Raw genomic sequence first — 23,860 nt, 5'->3', positions numbered from 1 at the left:
AAAATTATTGTCTTTTGAATCTTATTCTCATTCTGGGCCACAACTTTAATGGAAATATACCTACATATTTTTCTTCGAAATTTTGTCTGTTGAAATATTTCTTGTCTTATCGAAATACTTCTAGGTTGGTCGAATGAATAACTTTTTATTAAAACAAAGATATTTATTTATATTATAATTTAATATGATATTAAAAGAGAATAGAAATATCTATAAAGTAATAATCAAACAGGAACTTTTACCGCTAGATATTACTAGATGAACATAGGTAATGGCTAAAATCTTAGAAATATATTTTTTTTAATTAGCAGTGTACCCAATTGTTCTCTTACTAGATTGATGAATATTAAAAGTACCACTTAACCATCGTTTTCTGACAGAACTAAGTCCAAGATAGACAATGGTATAATTTAACAAATACGAATAATATTACACAGAAATCTTGTCTGAAGATATTTCATCGCATAATATTAAAATACAATAGTTCATTTATTTTTTTTAAAACAAGATAAAGGACGTCATAGAAAATAGAATACGGGCAAATTAACGACTGTAGTAACGACGTAAGTTATCATGAAAAACTAATTTTATTGTGTTATTTAACTTCTGTACGAAAAAACTGTGGCTATTTGCTAGTATAAATATTAGATACTATTAATATAATATAAAAAAGGGTAATTGACATAACTATAAAAATACGTCCTACGACTTATTTACAAAACACTGCTAACTTTTCTGTGTCTAAGTTAGAAATGAAATTCCAAAAACAAAATTGAGGAAAAAGCCAACAGTCTATTATATTCATTTTAAAATCAGTATAACCTATATTACGATTTTTTTAATAGACTAATAATCTGTCGCGGTATCTATCCGGTTACATTCATGCTTGGCTTGGCTTTTACAATGATGATGAATTTTCGATTTTTTTATTAGACTAAAACGAAGCCGATTTTTGTGGATACATCAATTAGCCTTTCTCTTGATGATCAATTTTCTATGCTTGATATATGAGCGTGATGCGTCAGGCGAGGACCTTGTAGGGCGCGACAGCCTTCAGCCTCAGGTCGTGGACCACTAGAGGGAAGGGCCGACGACACGGCGGTGACGGCGCTCGCGGGGGAGACGACGCAGACGCAGACGCGCGCCGCTTCTGCACTCTGCATATGCACGCATAATTTATTTATGCCTTAATATTGAATGCTGTTAAAAAATATTTAGAAAGGTGCTCCTGTCTGGGCAGAACAAATACGCGGACGCAGGTGTTGAACGGAGTGGAGGCCAGGACGAGGAGAAGTCAGATTAGTTAATGATTTTAACCCTGCAAAAATCACAGCGCATTCGCCTAGATTAGGGTTTTTAATAAGTAGTCTCACAGTACTCGTACGTCCAACCCATAGTATACTTATTTTACTCTGGTCCAACTCCTGAGACGGTAGTGTCTCTACGAGGGATATCCTTCACGTAAAATAAGACGAAGCGTGCCCATGTAGTGTAGACCAGATTTGTGTCTATGTGCGTAAACTATTTCATTATGCTTTACCTGTGTCTTGCGTCGCAAGTGCAAATGGCAGCGGAGAATGCGGCGGCGGCGGCTTGGCGACGAGTGTGTCGCGAGCACACGGGTTGTACTTCGTCCAAATTTTGCTCGAGACAATGCTCGTGCTCGTGATCATGTTCGAGCGCGCAGTCACGACCGATGCAAGCAGGCGCGCTGCCACGCCTCGAAGACCGCGACATCGACGCGTACGTAGGCGCCGCTATGCGCTCCACCTTTATACAGTTATTACGCTACATTTACATTCAGCCGCTTCCCCTGCCACTCGCGCTGCCGGAAATATTTCCCGGCGACAACTGAGCGAGAGGGCGGAATGTAAACAAACGCTGCCAGTTCTTTGACTCGCGCACTAAAAACCGACAAATGAAGGAGCGCCGGGCAGCGCAAGTGGCAGCGCCATAGGCATGGGAAGTATTGTGTTTACACTCTCGCGCTGCTCACTTCCCAACCCACTCGGGCTGAGGGTAAATTGGGCTTTAGCTTTATTTAACCCTTGCTTACTTTAATTTAGTTTTAAGTAACCCGGCAATACTTTATAATATTTCTTTTACAAGAGCATAGAAACCAACGTGGTATTTTCCAAGATGGGCTAACTGACCTAATTTCATGCTCATTATATCACCCTACTCTGATATGCCATGGCAGTGTTAAACCGTTAGTTCCATTAGTATCCATAAAAAAACTACCTCAAAGCCATTTGCTTTTCGCCGCCGTTGTTTGGGGGTGGACACGGCCTCGCGTTTGCGTCGCGTCGACGGCGGCTGCTGTGAGGGCCCAAAGAGGCCGCGCTCCTCTGCCACACGTATCATATACTTAGCGTCGAGCCGGGTGATCTCCTGCGGTCAACCTACCGTTGTGTTATGCAACTAAGCACGATTACATATAAATGATATTTTTGTAGCATTATCCGATTATTGAAGGTCAGTATGTCCTCTTCTTCTACTGATCCCTATCATCCGTAACATCTGAGCATACTCTCCTTTTATACACATCATCTTTCCCATAATCCATCCATCTTTTTTGGAACGTTCTGATCCTTTTCATCCATCCACATTCATGTTAAACACTTTTTCTGATTTTGTTGTGAAGAAAGTTAACTCCGGATTTTATAGTATCTTTCACTATTAGAAAGTTATATTATTCCAGAGCGGCATAGGCTATATCTTCTTATACCTACCTACCTACCTACCGTACCTACTCGGGCCAGCAGGGCGCCGTTAGTATAAAATATATTTAGTAGTGATAACATTATTCAGACTAACCTTTCTTTGGATTAGACCAAGGTAGCAGCCGTCTCTGTCCAGGATGTAATTAATGTCCAGCCCGTTTCCCAGATTTGGCAAATTTCTTAGTTCAAATAAATCACAACTTGGCACCTGGTCATTTAGACAGATAATAAGTAAATAATCACAGTATTATTTTATTCGCGCCTTTGACGGATCGTTTTAAGAATAGTGCGTAGTAATTCTATCTCAACTGTGTTGTTTGTGAACTGATTGGTTGTAATAAAACAAGGGCTAAATATTACCTGCTTGCTGCAATAAATTGGTAAAAACTGTATTCAAAGTTGTAAAGTCGTTCCAAAGTAATTAAATTTTTATGATTGAAAGACTAGGAGACAACGTGTAAATCTTAAAATAGAAACTTACATATATATTAGGGTTATCCTTGTCTGGATCTCTTGGGAAGTGATCTTTGTCGAGCATCTCTGGAATGGGTCTTGCTTTAGTCGTACCCGGCCGAGCGGCTATATCTAGACTGTTTGCTTGTTTCTTCAGAGCCGAATCTTCACTCGGAGGCCTTGTTCTATTTGTGGAGGGGGGAGAACCTGACGGAGGTCTTTTGGAGGTTGGAGTGCTGATAGAATCATCTTGGCTATCTTTGTCTAAGTCCGATCGAGTTATTGTATTTTCCAAAGTACTCGAAGAGTCTACGGCTTCAGTCTCTTTCTGAAAAGAATAAATCACAGAATAAGTATAATTTACAAATTATACGACAAATTAATATTTTGTATGGGTCCCACATAAAACAATGATTGTATTATAGGTACATATATATTCCAGTAAACAACTAAGATCACCTAAAATAAAAAGAGTAATAAGATAAGGCCTTCTTGCACTTTTCGACGACTATTTACGATTATATACGGTGTTTGTTGTATTAGAACTTACAGACATAGTCAAATATCATAGAATGTCTATATGGTAGGGAGATCAACTCGCCACCGCCACAATTAAACAGTTTAACCACAAAAACTGGTAAGGTACACATGTGATTGCTTGTTGGCTAATGTAAAAACGACTTCATATTCAGGCACTACATTGTTTTTAAAACCCACAAATATGTTTAAAATTTTACAACAATAGACAGAGTGAACAATTTCGATTTCTAAACAAAGGTAATAAGAGGATTATTAAAGGTATTAATAATCATATCAACACAATATTATTTTTGTCGTTGTAAAAAAAGTGGAAAGGCACAAACACACAACAGAACACGAATCTAATAAACTAATACGTTGATACTTGAATCGGTACGAGGCGAGCGTTACCAGTGTATCGTACTTATCTTTCGGAAGACTACTGCATGAAGTTGATACGATTGTCGCGAAAGACGAAAAAATAGTAGTAATTAAATTCCCCATATACAGTTCTAAAAACTACCTAAATACACTTACATGCGGCCGTTCTTTGTGTTTCTTTTTGAGTAATGCATGCCGTTCTCTGGCCAGGCGATTTGCTTCTGCGACAGCTCGTGTCACTTGTGCTTGGTTCTCCGCCTCCAGAGCTGAATGCGTTTCGTACAATATTAACTGAATCTAAAATAAAATGCAATAGACAACCCATTGAGATCTTACTAATATCACAGATAAGATAATATTATATGTTAGTATTATAAACACGAAAGTTTGTGAGTGTGAATGGATGGACGCATGTTTGTTACTCTTTAACGCAAAAACTACTAAACGGATGGAACTTTACAGTAGGTAAAATAGAAATAGAAATAATCTTTATTCAAATAAACTCAATACAATACTTTTGAATAGTCATTTTTTATTCTACCCCTCATTCGGAACGCAGATTCATCACAAGAAGAATGAGCAAGAAACTTGTGGCTTATACATCAGAATAAGACAAGAAATATAGTGATAAATGTCAAGTAAGTGCGATGAAGACGAAGTAGTCAGTAGTGAAGTAGTCAGCTAGTGGTCCATAAAGCGTCTAAAATTTCGACGACAGAGAAAAGTCATTACTGATATGGATGGCAAAGAACACACAAAGGTTACGAGTACGTAATAACGTGATTTCCGTGTGCTGTTCATGGATGTAGGCTTTAGTTACCTCTTATCATCAGATGACCCGTCGGCTTCTTTGCCATTCCAGTTACATAAAAAATTTAGATTATATCTAGCAATAGTTAAAACTGATATTTACCTGTGGTTTAGACAAAAGAACTTTTAAAGTTCTTTTCTGTTCCTCCAGAATAGATTGTACTCGAGCCTTGCCTTGAGCGTCTATCTCCGATTCCGTCAAGACCTGCAAAGTAAAATTTAAATGTATTAAACTATTAAGAAACTAGCTGTTCAATTTCGTACAGGCACAAATAACATAATATTACATAGTACAGGTACTTAACAAAATTTTCAAAATTATTAAAATACGAATAAAGTGTCCTATTTTGTACCCGCGTGTAGTATATGCACAATTTAACCTGCAAAATTAGTTAATACTAACTAGAACCCACCTCAAGCATAGCCAAATCTCCACCTCGGCCGCAGACTAGATCAATAGGATCAGTAACTGCAGAATAAGAGTTGGGTGGAGTTGCGAGTACAGCGACGACTCCGTCGAGAGCACTCGCCACTGTGGGTGTATCACAGTGCACCTGCTCCTTTAGCACGCACACTGGTGCACCAGAGTGTAGCAACTCAGATGCTTCTATGCCGAGCTCCCGAAGCGCATATACGTAACTCTCCACTCTGTACATGTTGCTATATGTATATAAAGTAATAATAATAATAATACTATCTCCCGATAATTCACACAGGGACATATAGACTTACGCTAAGCAGAGTCTGTGTTATAAGTACTAGACAACTGAAATAAATACATAGAATACATTTTTTGTAAATTCTTACATAATATACATAGAAAAAATCCAGACTGATACAAACAATCATACTCATGAATACAAAATTTTGTTTTAAACAAGAAGTTTTAAATCAGGTAAATAAGATGAATAATGAATGAATAGATAAATGCCATAAGAGAATAGGTTTCTTTATTTACTTGTCTCCAGCACCGAACACCACCAACTTGCCCAACTCAGGAGTAGCTGGTGCTGTCGGCAACTTGGCTTTGAATACAGCAGCTAGCTCCCGAAGCTGCGCCGCCAAGTAAGCTGAACAGCGCGGAGATGACGCGTGAGTTTGTGCCACAACCCCTCGCAATGAATTCGCTCGTAAAACTTTGCATAGCGTTGATGCACCCTCGCAGAATTCGCGTTCCTAATGAAAATCACCTAATTTTATTTACATCGGACGGATTCCGCCTGCGATTTTGTCCGATTGATCATCATGAATTAATTTAAGCACATTTGTATAGTCATAACAATTTTTTTTAATCTACCGCTTATTCGGAAAGCTATCTCATCACAAGAAGAACGAGCAAGAAACTTGTGTGCAAACTATTTGAAATGCTACGTTTATGCTAAAATTGGGTATCCCGTAATATTTTGTGAAACTGGAACAAACAAATTCACTTTCGCCTTCATTTATTTATATAATACTAGTTAGGATATGGCAAAACTGGTTAGTTTATTGAAACATAATAAGGTAATTTTATTAGACGACAGGAATAATGCAAATATAGGGGAAGGCCAAAGTGAATAAAGTAGTAGTATTAGAAGTCTTTGGCACACGATTATCTATATATCTACATAGTAAGTCACTTGATGTTAAAATATACTTGTACCAGCATACTAATCTGTTGAGGATGTTCCCGAGTCTTAATGAACACACTAGAATGTAAATATACATTTATACTGTTAATAATGTAGGACTTTGTAAGTAATAAAAACATTCAACTGACCTGTAGTACTATAACTCCATCTTTGACCAAATCCAGCTGACCAATGCCTGTATTTTCTGGTGGACGTAGCGTAATGAACCTGTTCAAATATATATACCGTATTGTATGTCTACAATGTAATCTATGGAAAATATTGATATACCAATTATTCATAGTATTTTCATAGTATTGTGGTTAACTTTGTAGTTATTTTACAACTGGAGATCGAATAGATCATAATTTACTTAGGAAGAACTTTTAATTTGATATTTTTGTATATTCATGATAGAAGTACTTAGATATCCCTATGTAGTAAATAAAAATACAATTCAAATATGTACAAATTGATACTACCGCCATAATATTCACCTTGGACACACGCGATCAAATCTGTACTCCCCGGCACAGAGCTGACGAGAGTTGCTGTAGGAATATCCTAATTCGTGAAGTTTTTTTACAAGTAACGCTACTTTTCTGAAACAATAGAACAACATACGCTAAACAATATATAAATTAACTGACTACTGGTCTGTTACTAAGCTCTAATAAAGATGTGTAATTTTGTTTTACAGGTATGTTGCAAACTCTTTGCACATTTTTAGATATTTATCATATTTTTTATTGACACTTTTGTCTTTCTACTGTTTGTACCTTAAGTATTTATCATTTTCTATCCATTGTTTGATTTATATCACGCATACAGTCCATTCATACTATCGCTCACATTTTGGTAATAAGGCATCAGGAATAAAAACGCTGTATTATGTCTTGTTTCAATTAAGCTGGTTCAATTCAGTTATACAAAATAAATATACAGATTTCTGTAGGTCGCAGGGCTACATGTATAAATACCTAAGTAAGTACACAAAATAAATAAGCAAATGAGCGATAACAGTTACAAACGCTCATCGCACGCTGTTATCAAGTTGTGATCTATCAAACTTACTTGGCCTTGAAGGTGTTCACCCAACCCGTGACAGTTTCTTTATTAACGCACGCCGATATACGTTCCTCACGCAAATGAAGTGGCAGTAGATCGGATAATCTAAAATAGTAAATAATGAAAACATTAATATCCTATAACGTTCCCAACGTTCCCCATAAAGAAAGACATATTTACATAAAAACTAGAACATTATATAGACAATATAATTGTAGAAGCAAGCAATAGAGAGAAAAAGTACTTTATGAGCATTCAACAGCCGAGATTACAAATACGATTTTATTTCTTGAACAGAAATTTTTATGCAATATAAATTAAATTTTTGATTGAAGAAATTGGCTTTAGATAGGTATAAAGTTTTTACTATTTTAGTTAAAGAACTCTAACCTATATTTAGAAACTTAACAAAGTTACATTTCTAATTTGACTATCAAAATCCAAATAGGTATTTATATTTATTCATATAGGTCTATTTATTACAGACTCTTATGATATGTCAAATCTACAGTCAGTTCGGAGTGCTTTCGACCTAAGAATACTCATCATGGACAATCTCTTATTCTTTTCAAAAGAGCTTGTACATTATTACTTAAATACAGATTCGGTTTCTATTAATTTAGGAAGAATATAGTGACCACCAGCATATGCTTTTGCATCTTTGTGAAACGGAAATAATGTAATCAGCGGCCGTAGCCCGACCATACCAGTCCCCACAAGCGTAGTTTGTATAAACCTAAATTGCATCGCCTTTGTAAAGTGCTGAGAAGTAATTAATGTAATTACTTACGAAAATGCTTTATTCTTGATCCGTATCCTCGCGATGGCAGCGGCAAAGTGCACTCTTTGGTTCCAAATGGTACGTTCGATTTCTATATATGGCGATCCAAATTTATTCAATAGATGCGTAGCTCTTTCCATTTCTGCCCTTGTTCGGGCGCCCCAACGTCTTCTGGCGAGTTCCATTAGAAATAACCATACCATGTGTCGATAGTTTACCAACTGAAAAAAAAATTTCGTATAAAGTAATTTTATGTACAACGAAGTTGAATGTTGATATTAATTGGCTATCCTTACACTGAATTTTCTCGCTTGCAACACTAATGCTTTTAGAATTATTATAACATTAACTTCTTGATTCACAAATACAATAATTTCAGAGGCATTACCTTACGCCTTTCTAACCAGAATACAGCAATAAAATTTTGAAACAGATATAACTCTTGTCTTCCTCAGAGATATTAGATTATCTATTACAAATTTTAGAAAATTAGTAATTATACTTGCCGTATTGCATTAATAATTGTCCAATCCGACTACTCTTTAGTAAATTACTTAACACCTTACTTGAAATGACTAGAGTTTTGAATCGTGAACCTTATCATTCCACGCTAACATATAAGGCGCCTCAGTTGAAGGCTTCGGCGCTACGATTGGTGGTGGATTATAATGATTAATCGGATCCACTTTAACGACCCCGAAAGCTACGAATTCCGATTCCTTTCGTTCACCGAAATAGCCTGTCATAAATATAAAGCTTATTTTTCGTGAGCTGAGCATCTTTAACATTTGAAAAAGAAATGGTTTCGGTCACGAGATTGGTATAATGCGAGTTAGATAGGGCCATATTTTATTTTTATCTTGTCGAACCTACCCTAACTGAATGTTATAGCGATTTCATTAGCTTTCTAATCATATGCAACCTTGATACCGGTTCAAGAATAAAAATACCATCAATTTTACAAGTTCAAGAACGTAATTACAATGGCTTAAAAGATACCTTTGTTAGTTTTCAAAGTTTCGATAGCTATTACTTTTTATAGCAATAACTCAAAATATCTTTAAAAGTTTATAAATATTTGGGAAATAAAATATCCTTTCTTGCTAATCATGTATACGAATTTGAATGATTTGATTTTTGTAATCCTTATTAATATTATAAATGCGAAATTAACTCTGTCTCACTTTCACGGCAAAACTACTATACCGATTTCAATTAAATTTGGTACACCATATAGTCTAGACCCTGAGAAAAGACAAGCTTCTTTTGCCAAAAAACGGTTGTAAGGGATTGAAAGGAGAGATGAAGGGTGGTACAGCAACATCATTTTTAAAGCTAGAGACTTGAAATTTATTTTTTAGACTATTGATTACATACATCACAATATTATCTAATATAATAAATGTGAAAGTAATGTCTGTCGGTCAGTCTCGCCTTCACGGCAAAACTACTGAACCAATTTAAATGAAGTTCGGTACACAGATAGTCTAGACTCAGTGATCATAAGGTTAGTTATTATATCATAAATGTGTATGAAAACATTTCTTAAAATGGGTCATGTTATTGTAATTAATCTCTCAGCTCTGTGTATACACTTACCTCTGGAAAGTTACCGAAGAAATCAACATCTTCAATTGCCTGTTCTAATATTGTTTTATCTGAAAATAAGATAGAATATATATAAAACACTCGTCATAAAATGATGATTATATATATTGACAAGTGTTTATGTTTGTTTATTCACAAGTGTGTAAACTTATGAGTTAAGCTCAGAATAAATAAATCACTATTATTTATTTGGGAAATTTTCATGATACGATCATGAAAATTTTATTGTTTTTTTAACATGCGTAGGTTTTTTTAGGTAGGCACAGTACGTAAACAAAGGCACTAGGTATACTTTACATTGCGTGATAAAAAAGATCACATGAAAAAAAACAGACACGACTGAAGTGCTGAATATAATGAATAGTAAACAGGTCACAAATAAAAATAAGGCACGTTTCTATTGCAGTATTCTGTCGATGACAGACAAGTTATGGAGACAATTTTTATAATATATTATCAACATGCAAGTGGGTGTATCATTCTTGTTTCATGTTGATATTACCAATATTACCTACAGTTATAGATTCATCTGTACTTACATAATATTCCTACTCATAGTGTAACAAACATATACTTCGCAATAAATGATTTGAGAGAAACATTAATTAAAATCTTTCAGATGACAGTATTTACAGACAAATAACCAAAAAAAAAACTACTAAAATAAAATTAAGTAACAAAAGAGAATAAAATTACCCGCAAGTGCAACATTATTACAATAACCGCGTGGAGGTCAACCTGAAACGGTACATTGCTAGCAATAAGATCATCAGTCCACATTACTAACAATCCCCTTTTCCCCACACAAAGTTGTGATGGTGTATTATTATAATTCGGAAGTGATTTGAAATTTAGACAGACATTACTGATCTACCATGAATCAACATGAGTTATCGTTATTAGTTAGGGAATGGTAAAAGTTTTCGGGTGTTCATTTATCGCGACAAATAATCGCGTAGGCTTCGTGAAAGCTTAAGTTAAACACTGCCGTAGAACGATAGTAAACTAGTTTCGGTAGTGGCGTGAGGTAATTTACAGCTTGTGGTACAACACTAGGGTTACCATACGCACATGAATATAGGACATGTATGAAAATTAAAAGTATAATAAATCAAATCACATGAATGTAGCTATAATCTTACAGTTTAATTTTTCACTTAGTTTAATTACTAAATTTTATAACCACCAACGAATGGTCGAAAAAATATTTAAAATATTACAGATACTAAATGCCCGTTATACATATGTAACATAAATTAAAAGATGAATCTATAAAAGAACACTGCATCTATTAGGTACAGATATATAATTGGTTTCTTGATTGTGATATTAATATTAAGACGTAACGGTAAGTATTGAAATTCATTTTACACTAGTAAACACCTACGAATTAGACTGATGGTAACCCTATTGGCAGCTCTACTTTTGTATCAGTTTCGTGACCGGCTTCATATAAAATGAGTTTTTAGGAGACACCTATTAAATATATCGTTCTTTGATACTTCACGATTTATAGTACAAAAATATATTCACACGTACTTGTAAAATAGTATCGAAATCGTTAAAACAAACTGTTTTGGTCCTTTGGATGGGATTGTTTTATGGAAAGAATTTATATGATGATTCCCTGAGTTTTCATTGTTCAAACCATTGATAGAAGATATAATAAGCTTCATCTTTAGACATTATCTGTATATAATAAAATCATGGCGAGGCGAAAACTGTCTGTTGGTGTTATAAGTGAAAAGGGCTAGTGGAATTATGATATTTTTTTACAGAACCTACCTAAAATATACCCCAATCTATTTCTATTTCTATTTCTATGGCTATGCTATAAAAAATATAGATGTGTAAGAAGTAGCTAGTAGCAATAGTTAAAATATCGTTGAAATGGTTTACTTACATTACATATTTTTAAATAAATCCGGCTGTTTATGTAATGAAATCAAGTGTAGTTCTACATACGCGTATAGTAATATATCTATGTAGAATTAGTCCCTATGTGAAAAATTAGAATTCCTGATAATTCAAATAAAAATTTAAAACTTACATCGAAAAACATCGTAGATGACAGAGTAGACGCATCTCATTTCCTGTTCATCCACAAAGTCCACCTTTACCGGCGGTTTGCGCAGCAGATGACCTGCTTTCAGAACCTAAAGAATTTCATAGTATTGTATATAAATTTAATAGGTATTACCATATATTATATATAGGTACATATTTAGGTAACAGCTTAACGTGTGTAAATTTAGTGTTACAATACATCCAAAAATATTTGGTTGCTTTAACAAAAACTGAGATCTGTAAGACTGTGTAATCTTTTTATTCTAGTAGAAACATATACTATAATAATATAAACGATAACGCTTTATGAAAATACTTACTCTACAAAGGGCGATAAGGTATCCCTTTACGATTTTATCACAAGAAGTTAAACGTGTTAAGCGAAAAATATCTAACTGTTGAGCTTTTTCGTACGATTAAGATAAGTGAAAACTTATATTTCTGGGGCACATGCAGTGATGGTAGATATAAAGTTTTGCAATTTATACTGATGAAGGCGGCGAGGTAAATAGGTTAGCGTTCCTATAACCTGGGCTATGGTATGTTATCTGTGGCCATACCATACACCTAGAATGTGCGTCCATTACATTTTCGCTTTGTGTAACTTTCTTTTTTTATTAACTACAAGATTATAAAAATAATAAAATAATTTTATAAATAATAAAATAATTATAAAATATAAAATGATAATATTAGAATTAAGTTTAAAAGTATACCTACCAACATAATTATAGCAGTTATAATTACAGTCAATAGTTATACACACTCAATTCATCTTTTATAAACGTATAAAAAATTACAATAAATAGGAAAATCTATAATTAAATCCATAATAAATATATCTGTATATGGTTCGGTAATAGATATACCTACATAATACAGTGATGAACTGTTTGGTAAGTCTGTTCAAAGAACTAATTACCAATTTAATAGAACCAGTGTTGCATATGTGATTAAATTTCGATCACGGATAGAAAAGAAAAAAAGTAACGGAATGTAGGACGATTACCTGCCCGATGTCCCACGCTGGTCCTGGAGTAGTTTTGACAGCGACCGGTGGTGGCGCATTGGGATTCTTGATAGAAGCCACCAGGTTCCACGGTGCCCACTCCTCCGGAGGTTCTTCCATAGGTTTTTGGGGTTTATCATCATTCTCCTCCCTGGGAATTAAAATTTTAAAAAAGGTAGAGCAGGTTTGACTAACAAATTGCAACTATTACTTCGTGCAATAAAATTATTAAAACTACTTGATTATCATTTTATTATAGGGAAGAATATTGAAATAAAAATGTAGGAAGGTTATTTTATGATTACTTCTAATAATAATAAATTAGATAAAAAATAAACCTTAAATCGTATTCTTTATTTTGGATATACATTCCATCCAATCAAGTAATTAATAAATCCATCGTAAATCAAACGTAATCAATATTTATATTGTACCCATTTAATTTGTTTTAAATATCTATCGATTGAATACAATAATAGTCAGTCAATAATTGTTAAAAACAGTTAAGAAAGTCAAATATGTACATAAAACTTGCGTAAAATAATTAATTGTTTATGTGATAAGTGACATTTTGCACTCTTGGCTGAAATTGACCGTACAAAAACGAAATATTATTCTATACAAAAACGAAATATTAAAAAATATTCTATAAAAATGTTAATGTATTTTGGCCAGTATCGATATATTATTCGGAACGTTTTGTATTTATAACCATAGACTTGTGTGTCTGTTAATAAAATCTCTTGAAGTTTGAGTAATTTATACTCGTATATTAATATGCAAAGCGAAAACTTTGTACCCCGTTTTACGAAAATTGCATGAGTGAGCATGGAGTTCGCACATAGTTCATATATAAAAAAGTGAAGATGAAATATTTTTTAAAATTATGCATAAAAATACACTAAATCTATTACTAGCACGTATTTGATACAGACACGCATATATACCTATTAGATTTTTTTTGTTATTGCTAGTACAAAGATCATTAGATAATGTATTTTTATTATGGTCGAATAGCGACCACTAGTTAAACATAAATACTTATATTTATGTTTAACTAGTGGTATCAATTTTCATTAAAAAGGTGGCTCTACAATAAGTTTCTATTAATGAGCAAGATAAATAAACAAAAAGTTTCTATACTAAGTAATATTTTCAACCTTGAATAAGATATTATTTTAACTGGGAATCGATTCAAGTGAAATATCTTCAAGTCACATTTCAAGGCGAAAGCTATTGTAACAGAGAAAAATGACAAGATCAACCTGATCCATTGACATTGGCATGCTTAGTAAGTAGGTATAATAAAATTGACTACTATAATTATGTTGTGGTAGAATTACTACTTTATTGGAGTTCCTTCTAGGGTCCCAGCTTCTACTACATTTGCCACATGGGCTAAATGATCTACCATCCCTACCTCCTTCACGGGTGGGGAATGCATTCTCGGTATGTATTCCACTTCATATTCATTATTTTTCTTGTGCTTCTAGGGAAGTGGGTTATTATGAATAAATAATTTGAACTTATGGTTGCATTCCTAAAAAAGTATCGTAGTTAGAAATTGATTGTATACCATCTTCTTATCTATACTCTATACTAGGGTTCATTCCCGGGAATTCTCGGTTCGAGAATTCCCGGGAAATTCATGGGTTTTGTTCCCGGGAAATCAAGCTCGAGAAAAGTCGAGAACTCGAGAAATCATGTACCTATATAGATATTAAATTGCCCTTTGTTTTGTTGCGTGGCGGCGCAATAATTTAAGATATTAACGTTTTTGTTTTCTTTCATGTTATTTTTTTATTTTGTAGTCACTATTTTTGTTTACGTTGTTTTTATTTTCTAAATAAGCAGCCAAAAATGGTGCTGTCATTATAAATATATAATATATGTCATTATAAATAAGTCTAATTATAAGAACAATTAGGTCCTGAAAAATTTAAATTGGCGTTTTGTAAGGGAATAAATAACCTGAAGTATTTTTTTTTCAAAATATAATATATTTATTTAATCTAGGTACATAGGTACCATTTCTATTTATGCACTTTTGCCTTTTGTTTTTGCACTTTGGACTGCCCCATCGGAGTTTAATTTTTTCCCCTTGCAAGAAGTTATTAAAATTACTTAGTAAATTTTGAAAAAAATGGTAATCTGTTGGAGCAAGGTCCGGGAAGTACGGTGGTTGTCTTAGACATTCCAACTGAAGCTCTTCTAATTTGGTAACTGTCTGTTGTGCAGTATGTGGTCAAGCGTTCTTGGCGTTTGACCAGCCTCGGTTGTTTAGCAGCTAGCTTTTCCATCATGGTTTCTCAATTGCTGACAATACACATTGCCGAAGTGAACAACACCGGAAATAGTCCACCAAACGTTCACAAGTAACATTTGTTGAGCCAATTTTCGCTTGGGGCAGGATTTTGATGATTTTATGATGATTTTATTTAAAATCCCTTCATTATTATGCCGGTTGACTAATGTAACGCAGCAAGCTACGCGCGTTTGTCGATTTACTCCATTGAATTCTTGAGGGACCCACTTTTCAAGCTTTCTCACCTTCCCAATTTGCTAAAGGATTAAAACAGTTTTGTCACTAACACCGCAGCCTGCAGCTAACTCGGACGGGTTTGCGATGAATCCGCTTCCACAATAGCCTTCAATTCTTCATTATCAACCTTGGATTCCGGCCGACCACCGAGATTGCTTTGCATTTTTTTTTTTCGGACTACTCCGATGGTGTTGCCCGTAGCTGGCCTTTACAGCTTCACCGGACGTTAGGAGGCGAGTGCAGATGATACTCCAAACCCGCGGAAGGACTTGCGCGCACAGCCGCGGAAGCGGCTGAAGGCCAACTCTTGCCTGACGGATACGACTTTAGTCTGAGGGCACCACTAGGGGTTCGAATCTCGGCTCGGGCCGTTGTAATTTCGATCCCCGTTTGAATTGGGGATCGATCGAAGGGGCGCCGGTGTGGAGCGCACAGGCGCCCGGTATGCGCGATATTGTGTCTTTGAGGTCGTCGTCTTCGCCGGTGAGGACGGTGTCGTGTGTATGTGTAAGTGTGGTCGGAGTAGAACGGGTGGGCCCGTGGAGAAGTTACCTGCCGTTATGGGGTCGTCGGAGTCAATGAGAACGTGCCTCGGGCGACGTTGTCGCGTATGTCTGATATTACTCCTTGGTGCGTAGTTGACCGCACTGACTATAAGCGGGTTAGGGTGGGATTGGGCAGAGTCGCTTCCTTCATAAACTGCTTGATGGAGGGCAGATTAAGATCGCGGTGGAGGTCTACGCTGCGAACGAACCACGGCGCACCGGTGGCTCGACGCAGAAACCTATTCTGTATGATTTGTAGTCGGTTGATTAAACAGTAGGGTATGTGGGCGAATACGAGACTAGCGTAAGTCATGATGGGACGGATGCAAGCCTTGTATAGTGTCAGCTTGTTGCGAAGCGACATTTTACTGTGCTTGTTAGGCGGCTCGGTCGCGGACATGCTTGATGTGAGGACGAAACGTTAGTTTCCTATCTAGGGTGACGCCGAGGTATTTCGTTTTCGAAACCCTCGGGATGTTTTGGCCGAATAGTTCGATCGGGTGATTCATAGAGTCGAATTCCCTGCTAAAGTACACTGCTGCACTTTTTTCGGGATTGACTTCTATGCGCCACCGACGGAACCATTCGCCCAGTATCGTTATGGCTTTCTGAAGCCGTCTGGCTATTGTCGCACGGGACTTGGCGGATGTAAAGAGAGCCGGTGTCATCGGCAAACAGCGATATTTCGACTTTTAAGTCGGAGAATTTAGGGATGTCGTTGGTGTACAACGAGTAGATGAGTGACCCAAAGTGAATAGCTGTATAAATTTGGAAATGGAATTCCTAAAAAAGAGGAGATATTTGAGATCAAAGTGGCCAGTACGACAAAACGCCAATTTCATATGTAAGGACCTAATATTATATCTCTATTTAAAAAAAAAATAATTTATTCATAATATTAATGTTTTTAAATATACTCAATAAAAGTTTAATTTGATACTTTTATTTGAGAGGAAAATCACTGAATTTTTTGACGTTATTGGAACCAAATAATATGAGAAAACGTACGTAAATGTAAATTTCTCGACAACCCGAGAAGACCCGAGAAATTGACCTCGAGAATTCTCGAGACCCGAGAAATTGAAAAGCTCGAGAAATCATGAACCCTACTCTATACATATAAATAAACTTGGAGTGTCTGTTTGTAATATTGAAATAACCGTCTTTTACTATATGCATATGAATATAAATACGATACATAAACCAAAATACCATTTTTTACAATTTTTGTCTGTCTGTCTGTCCGTCTGATCTTTGAAATGGCTGGATTTTGACGGGATTTTTTTTTGGTAGGTAGCTAATGTAATATGGAGTAACTTAGGCTACTTTTATTTTAGAAAAAATAATGTTAAATTCCACACGGACGGAGTCGCGGGAACAGCTAGTTGTACAATAAAGATGCTTAGATATATTTTACTTTATTTGTTACGGAACCATGATTTTAGTCCAGACAACCAAACCTAGGAATTTGTATTTAATCAGTAATTTTGTATGTAATCACACATTAACATTTATGTCTAGTGTATTTATGCTTAGATAAATATTACCTACGTTATATGCTCGGAACCCTCTCTGGGAGAGTTCAAATCAAACATTTCTTTTATTGTACAACAACCTGGCTCGGCTTCGCATGGGAATATATTATAAACCTTCCTCTTGAATTCCTCTATTTATTGCTAAAAACTGCATTAAAATCCGTTGTGTAGTTTAAAAGATCTATGCTAACAGACAGCGGAAGCGAATTCATTTTATACTACGTAAAGATTATAAATAGGAAATTTAAAAGGACTCTTTTATTTTCTTGCCTTTGTGAACAGAAGAGGCGTTACATAAAAGCAGAGAGGTTTATATATTGATTATATGTATGTAATGACGTGAGCACAAAATGTGTTGTGTATATAAGTATTCAGTAATAGGCGGGTCACGGTCGTCCCAATGTTTCCACATGTTACGTAGGCTTACAGGTCAGACTATCTATCATACATTATTTTTAGGTAGACGTACGTCGTGTGCTACGTAAATTAAGTTTAGGTATTGGTTTAACGGAACTTTTTATGTAGTATGTATTTATATGACGAAGCAGATATTTTCAATATTCATTGCGGTTTTAAATGCCAAGGTACCTTCTAGGCACTTAACGAATAATCATGAAATTTGGCATATAACTACGTAGCATCTATAATGAAGAAGGATATATTTACATTTTATCCCAGTAAATTGTTATAGTGCGGATGAAGCTATGTGAAAAGCTAAGAGACCAACATTTACTAATAAAATCTATTGATTGAAAATCTTTTCAAACTTGTGTAAGACATCGTGGGACACGGTAAAAATTATTTTGGTCTTTTTCAATTACTAACATTTCCAATTCCAATGTTTTCTGCATTTCGACGAGAAGAAAGTATTGGTGTAGTCTCCATTCTCTGTCGCTTGGCAGCACCAGTTTTTCCGCTTCACTGGTATCACCTTCTTGTCTCCCTGCTTCCTCTTGCAGCAACAGCTGTGCCAGCACCTTGGGATAAACGTTGAAGAGGTTTCCATCGCTGCATTCACTGAGCGCCACCCATAAAGTGTTAGGGTCGTATTTATATGACATATTTTGAACATTTCAAAGATATAGTGAATATTTCGTCGGTGTTATTGTAATTGTGAAGATTCCATTGGTTATATTAAATATATTATTAATTGGTAGATATACTTTTTATGTACTTATGATACAAAATAGTCGTTAGTATTCTCATATCTTTATCTTTGTGTTTGTATACGTTTATCCGAGAAATGTCTAAATTTGAAGGAGGTGAAGTCCAAATTAAAATGATGAATTTTAGCTAATTTCCCTAACGTTTAATATTAGCTTTACTCCATTCTGTCCACAAACAAAACAGTTAATATTTCTAAAATGTACGAAGTCGCGGGCTTAGTTAGTGTATTTCTAAGTTACTGGTGTACGGCCGCACTAGGAGGCGTTTCATTGAGAGACACCCGCCAACTGAGCGATTCCGCGAACTTCAAACTCGAATAAGCCATGACTTGTTGCTGTGTCAGCTGTTTTATTTTATTCTGTAAATAGGTTCCTGAAAGTGCCTGCTTGAACTTATAAAACTGTTTTATTGCTTTTCGTGTTAGCTGATCAAAGTAGCAAATAGCCTTGATATAAAATATTGATACGAATAAATATTAGTAATTTATTCGTTCTATATCTTTAATACTTTCAATATCTTTGATTTTATTATGCGAATATAACTGGTCCATATTTTCATATTCCATAATGATCCTATAAAAAACGTACATACCTTTATTATATCATTGTCTTTTGCTAACACCACGTGAAACAAAAACTGAAATAGTTTTAATTAAAACAAAGACAAAGTAAAATAAAAAAGTTTTAGACAATTTTTTGACATTCCCCTACAAATCAATGGTAGCCCTAAAATCAATAACAAAATAATTACAACAAAAATGTCAGATTAATAATAATCTTTAGAAAAATAATGTCCATACAATAAGCAAATAGTACCTAAGTCTACTTATAGAAATTGTAATATCTCATACTATGGAGATTTGGTACTAAAACAGGAAGATGGAACAACTGATGACAGTACAGGAGAGTTACGTGGAACGAAGGCGACTGTTCAAAGACATTTGGGATACGGCCATGAACATTGATGTGAAGGAAGAGGAGTTTCTGAATAAACCGAAAGTTATCAAGTAATAGTTTTTAAACTTCCGAGTCCAGTACACATCTTTTAATATTTGAGAAGTCTCGCTCCTCAACCAACCCTAGCAACCTCAATGTTTTGAGTTATCTAACTAATCAATAATAGTGATTTGGGATCCCATTTATAATGTAAGAAAGTTCTTAACTATTATGGGGTAAGTATTTGAAAATAGACCTCACATAAAACACTGCTAAATAGGGATCTGAGGGGAATATGAGGTCTACTATGTTTGATAGTTTGAATTCACAAAAACAATGGATTATAAAATTACAGATTATTTCAATAGGTACTGTTCTAATAAAGTATATCGGTTTTAGAACACTTCGCTTGGATGAGGTGGACCGTTGCGTCGCAGGAAAAAAGAAGACACAGAAAATAAAGAATTTAAGAACTGTTTGTAATAAGATCCTTGACTTTTGTGACCGGCAGGACGCTGATGACATATTCTATGAACAGGTAACAATTTATCATATAAAAGTTAGTATCTCATTATAGTTTATGTACCTGTACATTTCTTGGTAATATTTCATATTAGTAATAACAATCATTTTAGGATTTTATTTTCTAGACTGCCCGAATTATTGTAATATTTCTGCTTCGCTCCTAACTTATTTATGTGTACTCAGCTCGTAAAGATGTCTCAGCGTGATATTAAATAGCTGATAACTTTAGAAAGTTTAACGCCATCCTATGGAACCAGATATTTCACATCCAAGTGGTAGTATCGAAGATTTAGTTTAAATAATAATGAAAAAAGTCGGATAGATTCATTTGCATTTAATCAGTGTTTCATTTTAGATGGCAGCAGAGCATAATAATGTTCCAGCACAACATAAAATAGAAAACAAACTTAAAAAAAATAAACCTACTCGTATAAGGAAGAAGGTAAAAATAACAAAAAGTTTGTTTTCATCTGGTAAAAACTTAACGCAACCAAGAGCCGCGACATCGGAAAGAAAAGAAGAATTTAGCGCTGACTACGGCAATAAAACTTCTAGAAATACGTCACCTATCAAATTTCGACATGCGATAGTCTTCAAAAAGCCGCTTCTGCCAGCGAAAAATGTTCCTAAATCAATAACGGGCCCTGCGAATAAAAACACAACATTACTTTACCCGTTTGGAGATACAAGTAGTCTTAATAAAGCAGGAAATAAAAAAAATAGCAGACATAAAAAGATATTGAATATCAAATTATCAACTCCTACAGGAAAATTACAATAGTTATGTTTATTCGTAGCAACCAATTTAACTAACAAATTAATAAATGCTATATCTCCTCAATCCCAATCCCAATTTTATATTTTTTTATTTGTACATCGACGAGTAAAAATAAGTATGTGGAGCTTATGCAGCTGTATTATTATAGTGATAAAAATTTTGGGATTTATTTATTATTACGTATAATTTATTCTTAGAAGCAACAATTTTTTTAAATGCTGCCGCCTATACTCGGTCTTGTAATTAAAAAAAAAAACAGGAAGTGACGCGTGGTATAGAACAAAAATAGTAGCCAAGTTCTATCATTTGATTGGTTTTGCTTTTTACAAGACAAACTTAATATTGAGAATGTAATAGACATTAATTGTAGGAAATAAATTTATGAAAACATTTCAAAATAAATTATTTTTTTATTAATATTATTAAACCTGATAAAAGGCTAAATACAAGATGTAACAACAAATATAATATAAGTTGATGTGTTATATCGAACTTGAAGAATGTTTTAGATTTAATCGTAGTGGTTACTTGCTTAGTGCATTTAGTGACATTCTATTGGGTAAATAATAAATCTGGTGCTGTCATGTTGACGTTGTCAGCTGACATTGACAGAACATATGTGCTATTTTTTATTTATCTGTACTAAATCATATGCTGACATTTTGATTTTGATATTTGTTAATTAAAATATTCTGATTACGATGACTCCATAAAGTCCCTATGGGGATTGAATCAGATAATATAAAACCCCAATTTAAAAGAATCTTAGAATGTGAAATACTCAGAGTAATAAGTTTAATCGGAAGTATTGTGTTGTAGGTAAGGTTTTGTTTGAATAGCGTTTGTTTTGTATTTTGCTGCATATCAAAGAAAGTTTTTGTGTATTACGTTATGTGTATTTTATATGAGTGTGTTTACTGTTTTAATTCCCACGATCATTTACGCTCGTTGTAGACGGATATTAAGGAGCAAATGATGTCGGAATACGATCTGCAGTTCCAAGCTGATTTGGAGAAGGCACAAGCTCTGAGTTTAGAAAGTCTAGCTTTGGAACAGTTTCGTCGGCAGAAGCAACTATCGAACGCAGGTAACTGACGTAACTTTGTTTAATGAGAGATAACAAGTGGCTCACTCTTCAAATATTCCATAACTACGCTTCTTTGTTTGATGAGCATACAAAATATATCTACACATGCTTTAAGATCAACATTAAATTCAGATCTACAATATACTTTAGTACCAATGAGTGCACAATATAAAATATTAAAAATAAGTTACATATTTCTAATTATACTGTTTACTTAATAATATGAATTTTATGTGTTAATGTCAGTCGGAGCATATATCCACCCTCAGTCTATGTTTGTGCCTGTTTCTATTGGTTTAACTGCATTTCTAAATTTAATTATGAATTTTAAAGACCATAAAAATGTTATTATACAATATTTTAAAACAAATTCTGTCCATTAATATACCTTAAGAATACTCATTAACTTTATTTGGTAATTAATAATGATGTAAATACCATTAAATGTATTATTACAATAAAAATATTGCGAGTAACAATAAATGGACATGATTAAACAACGTAATAACTCTGTTTCACTACCACATTAAGCTCAATTGATATGTATCAACAGAAATTAGGGAGCATCATCATTTTAACGATACATATTGAATGATGCTATCAAAGTGGAAGGAAGCAGAGGTTGTTAACCTGTTACAACAAAATAGAGCATTGGTTAATGAAACTGCAATCAGTTTGGGTTCTATATCTGTTTTGTTGTGGACAGTTATGTCATTGAAATGTAATTTATTGTAATTATTCTATTTTCTACTAATGTTTTAAATGTGAAAGTTTGATATAATTACTTACTTTGATATAAGTTGTAATAAATGTAGTACAGGTGGCAACAGCAGAATGTCTTTTCTAGTTAAAATAAGCCACCTATCAATCTTTTATGTATTGCTTAGTGTATAGTTGTCACCAACTTAATAGAATAAACAAAAAATATAACAGTCAAAAATGTATATAAAAAAATGTGTCAAATTAAGATAATATTACAAAAAGAGGTTTGTCACCAACAAAATGATTATGGAATCATGCTGTCCTGATGGTGCTACATACACCACATTGACCACATGCTAGCAGGCAGTGGAGGATGACATGATGAAAATGAGGTTAGCTCAGTTAGTACATCATGATAAAGTCACAAAGAATATATCATGGTAGTTTCCAAGGGGAACCATGTGGACATGGTAACAAATAACTTTTGTTCTACAACTTTCCTTGAAACCATATAATTTTCTGAGATATTTGGTTCAAAGTTCTTATATTAAAATATAATGACAACAAAAATCACAGCTCTAACATCAGCTGTTAGCCCTATCATAATACGAAAATTTATAATGATATTATGAATATAAAATTTTTATTTATGAAAATTGTAGGCATGCTTTTTTTTGTTAGTATTGGCACCATACTTACCATTCCCCGAAATAAGAAGTCAGATGTTTTTGATTGAATGCTAAAGGTTTGTAATACTTAAATAAAAATTAATCTTTACTTTTTGTATGAAAAAAAAAAGTTATAGTGCTAGCAGCTTAGTATGCCCTTTCTGACTAATCCTATATATATAGAAAATACAATATAAATAATTCATAGTCATGAATACAATTATTTGCATCAGGTGAAAATAAAATACACTACCATGACTATTAAAATAGCATTATAAACTTTTACACCATGGATTTCATCATGGAAATTATGAAAACTTAAAAGATTCAAGAAACCATTAAATTAT

The 23,860-nt window shown here is 34.2% G+C and overlaps 3 protein-coding genes across 5 annotated transcripts in view; 2 read left to right on the top strand and 1 right to left on the bottom strand.

The window, feature by feature from the left end:
• Nucleotides 1-441: 441 nt before the first annotated feature.
• Nucleotides 442-13,613, bottom strand: LOC131853407 (uncharacterized). Of its 2 annotated transcripts, XM_059204288.1 has the most exons (17): nt 13,368-13,613; nt 13,030-13,180; nt 12,004-12,109; nt 9,945-10,003; nt 8,355-8,566; nt 7,571-7,669; nt 6,994-7,098; nt 6,646-6,724; nt 5,845-6,062; nt 5,300-5,534; nt 4,990-5,091; nt 4,233-4,373; nt 3,205-3,504; nt 2,818-2,931; nt 2,242-2,391; nt 1,541-1,770; nt 442-1,157 (listed from the first exon to the last, which is right to left on the bottom strand). In XM_059204288.1, the coding sequence occupies exons 1-17, from the start codon at nt 13,397-13,399 to the stop codon at nt 1,022-1,024; spliced, it is 2,469 nt and encodes an 822-aa protein (XP_059060271.1). In that variant the 5' UTR covers nt 13,400-13,613; the 3' UTR covers nt 442-1,021. The 2 variants fall into 2 exon arrangements, with proteins under 2 accessions (XP_059060271.1, XP_059060270.1); XM_059204287.1 differs by lacking the exons at nt 442-1,157; nt 1,541-1,770 and having other exon boundaries at nt 2,272-2,402.
• Nucleotides 13,614-19,505: 5,892 nt separating this feature from the next.
• LOC131853370 (uncharacterized) lies at nt 19,506-21,112 on the top strand. 2 transcript variants are annotated; one of them, XM_059204236.1, is made up of 3 exons: nt 19,506-19,824; nt 20,153-20,291; nt 20,634-21,112. In XM_059204236.1, exons 1-3 carry the CDS (start codon nt 19,697-19,699, stop codon nt 21,057-21,059), a joined length of 693 nt encoding a protein of 230 aa, XP_059060219.1. In that variant the 5' UTR covers nt 19,506-19,696; the 3' UTR covers nt 21,060-21,112. The 2 variants fall into 2 exon arrangements, with proteins under 2 accessions (XP_059060219.1, XP_059060220.1); XM_059204237.1 differs by having other exon boundaries at nt 19,735-19,989.
• A 611-nt stretch (nt 21,113-21,723) lies between these two features.
• The window catches only part of LOC131853215 (phosphatidylinositol 4-phosphate 3-kinase C2 domain-containing subunit alpha), a 38,343-nt gene continuing 36,206 nt past the window's right edge, over nt 21,724-23,860 (top strand). Inside the window, exons 1-2 of the mRNA XM_059204047.1 lie at nt 21,724-21,875; nt 22,011-22,143. Coding sequence (XP_059060030.1) covers nt 22,029-22,143 — 115 coding nt within the window. The 5' untranslated portion in view covers nt 21,724-21,875; nt 22,011-22,028. The remainder of the gene's footprint in view (nt 21,876-22,010; nt 22,144-23,860) is intronic.

Source organism: Achroia grisella, unplaced genomic scaffold (genome assembly GCF_030625045.1).
Source record: "Achroia grisella isolate CSIRO2021 unplaced genomic scaffold, CSIRO_AGI_Agris_v1 utg900, whole genome shotgun sequence".
Taxonomy (NCBI): Eukaryota; Metazoa; Arthropoda; class Insecta; order Lepidoptera; family Pyralidae; genus Achroia; species Achroia grisella.
This window is presented reverse-complemented; position numbering and strand designations above follow the sequence as displayed.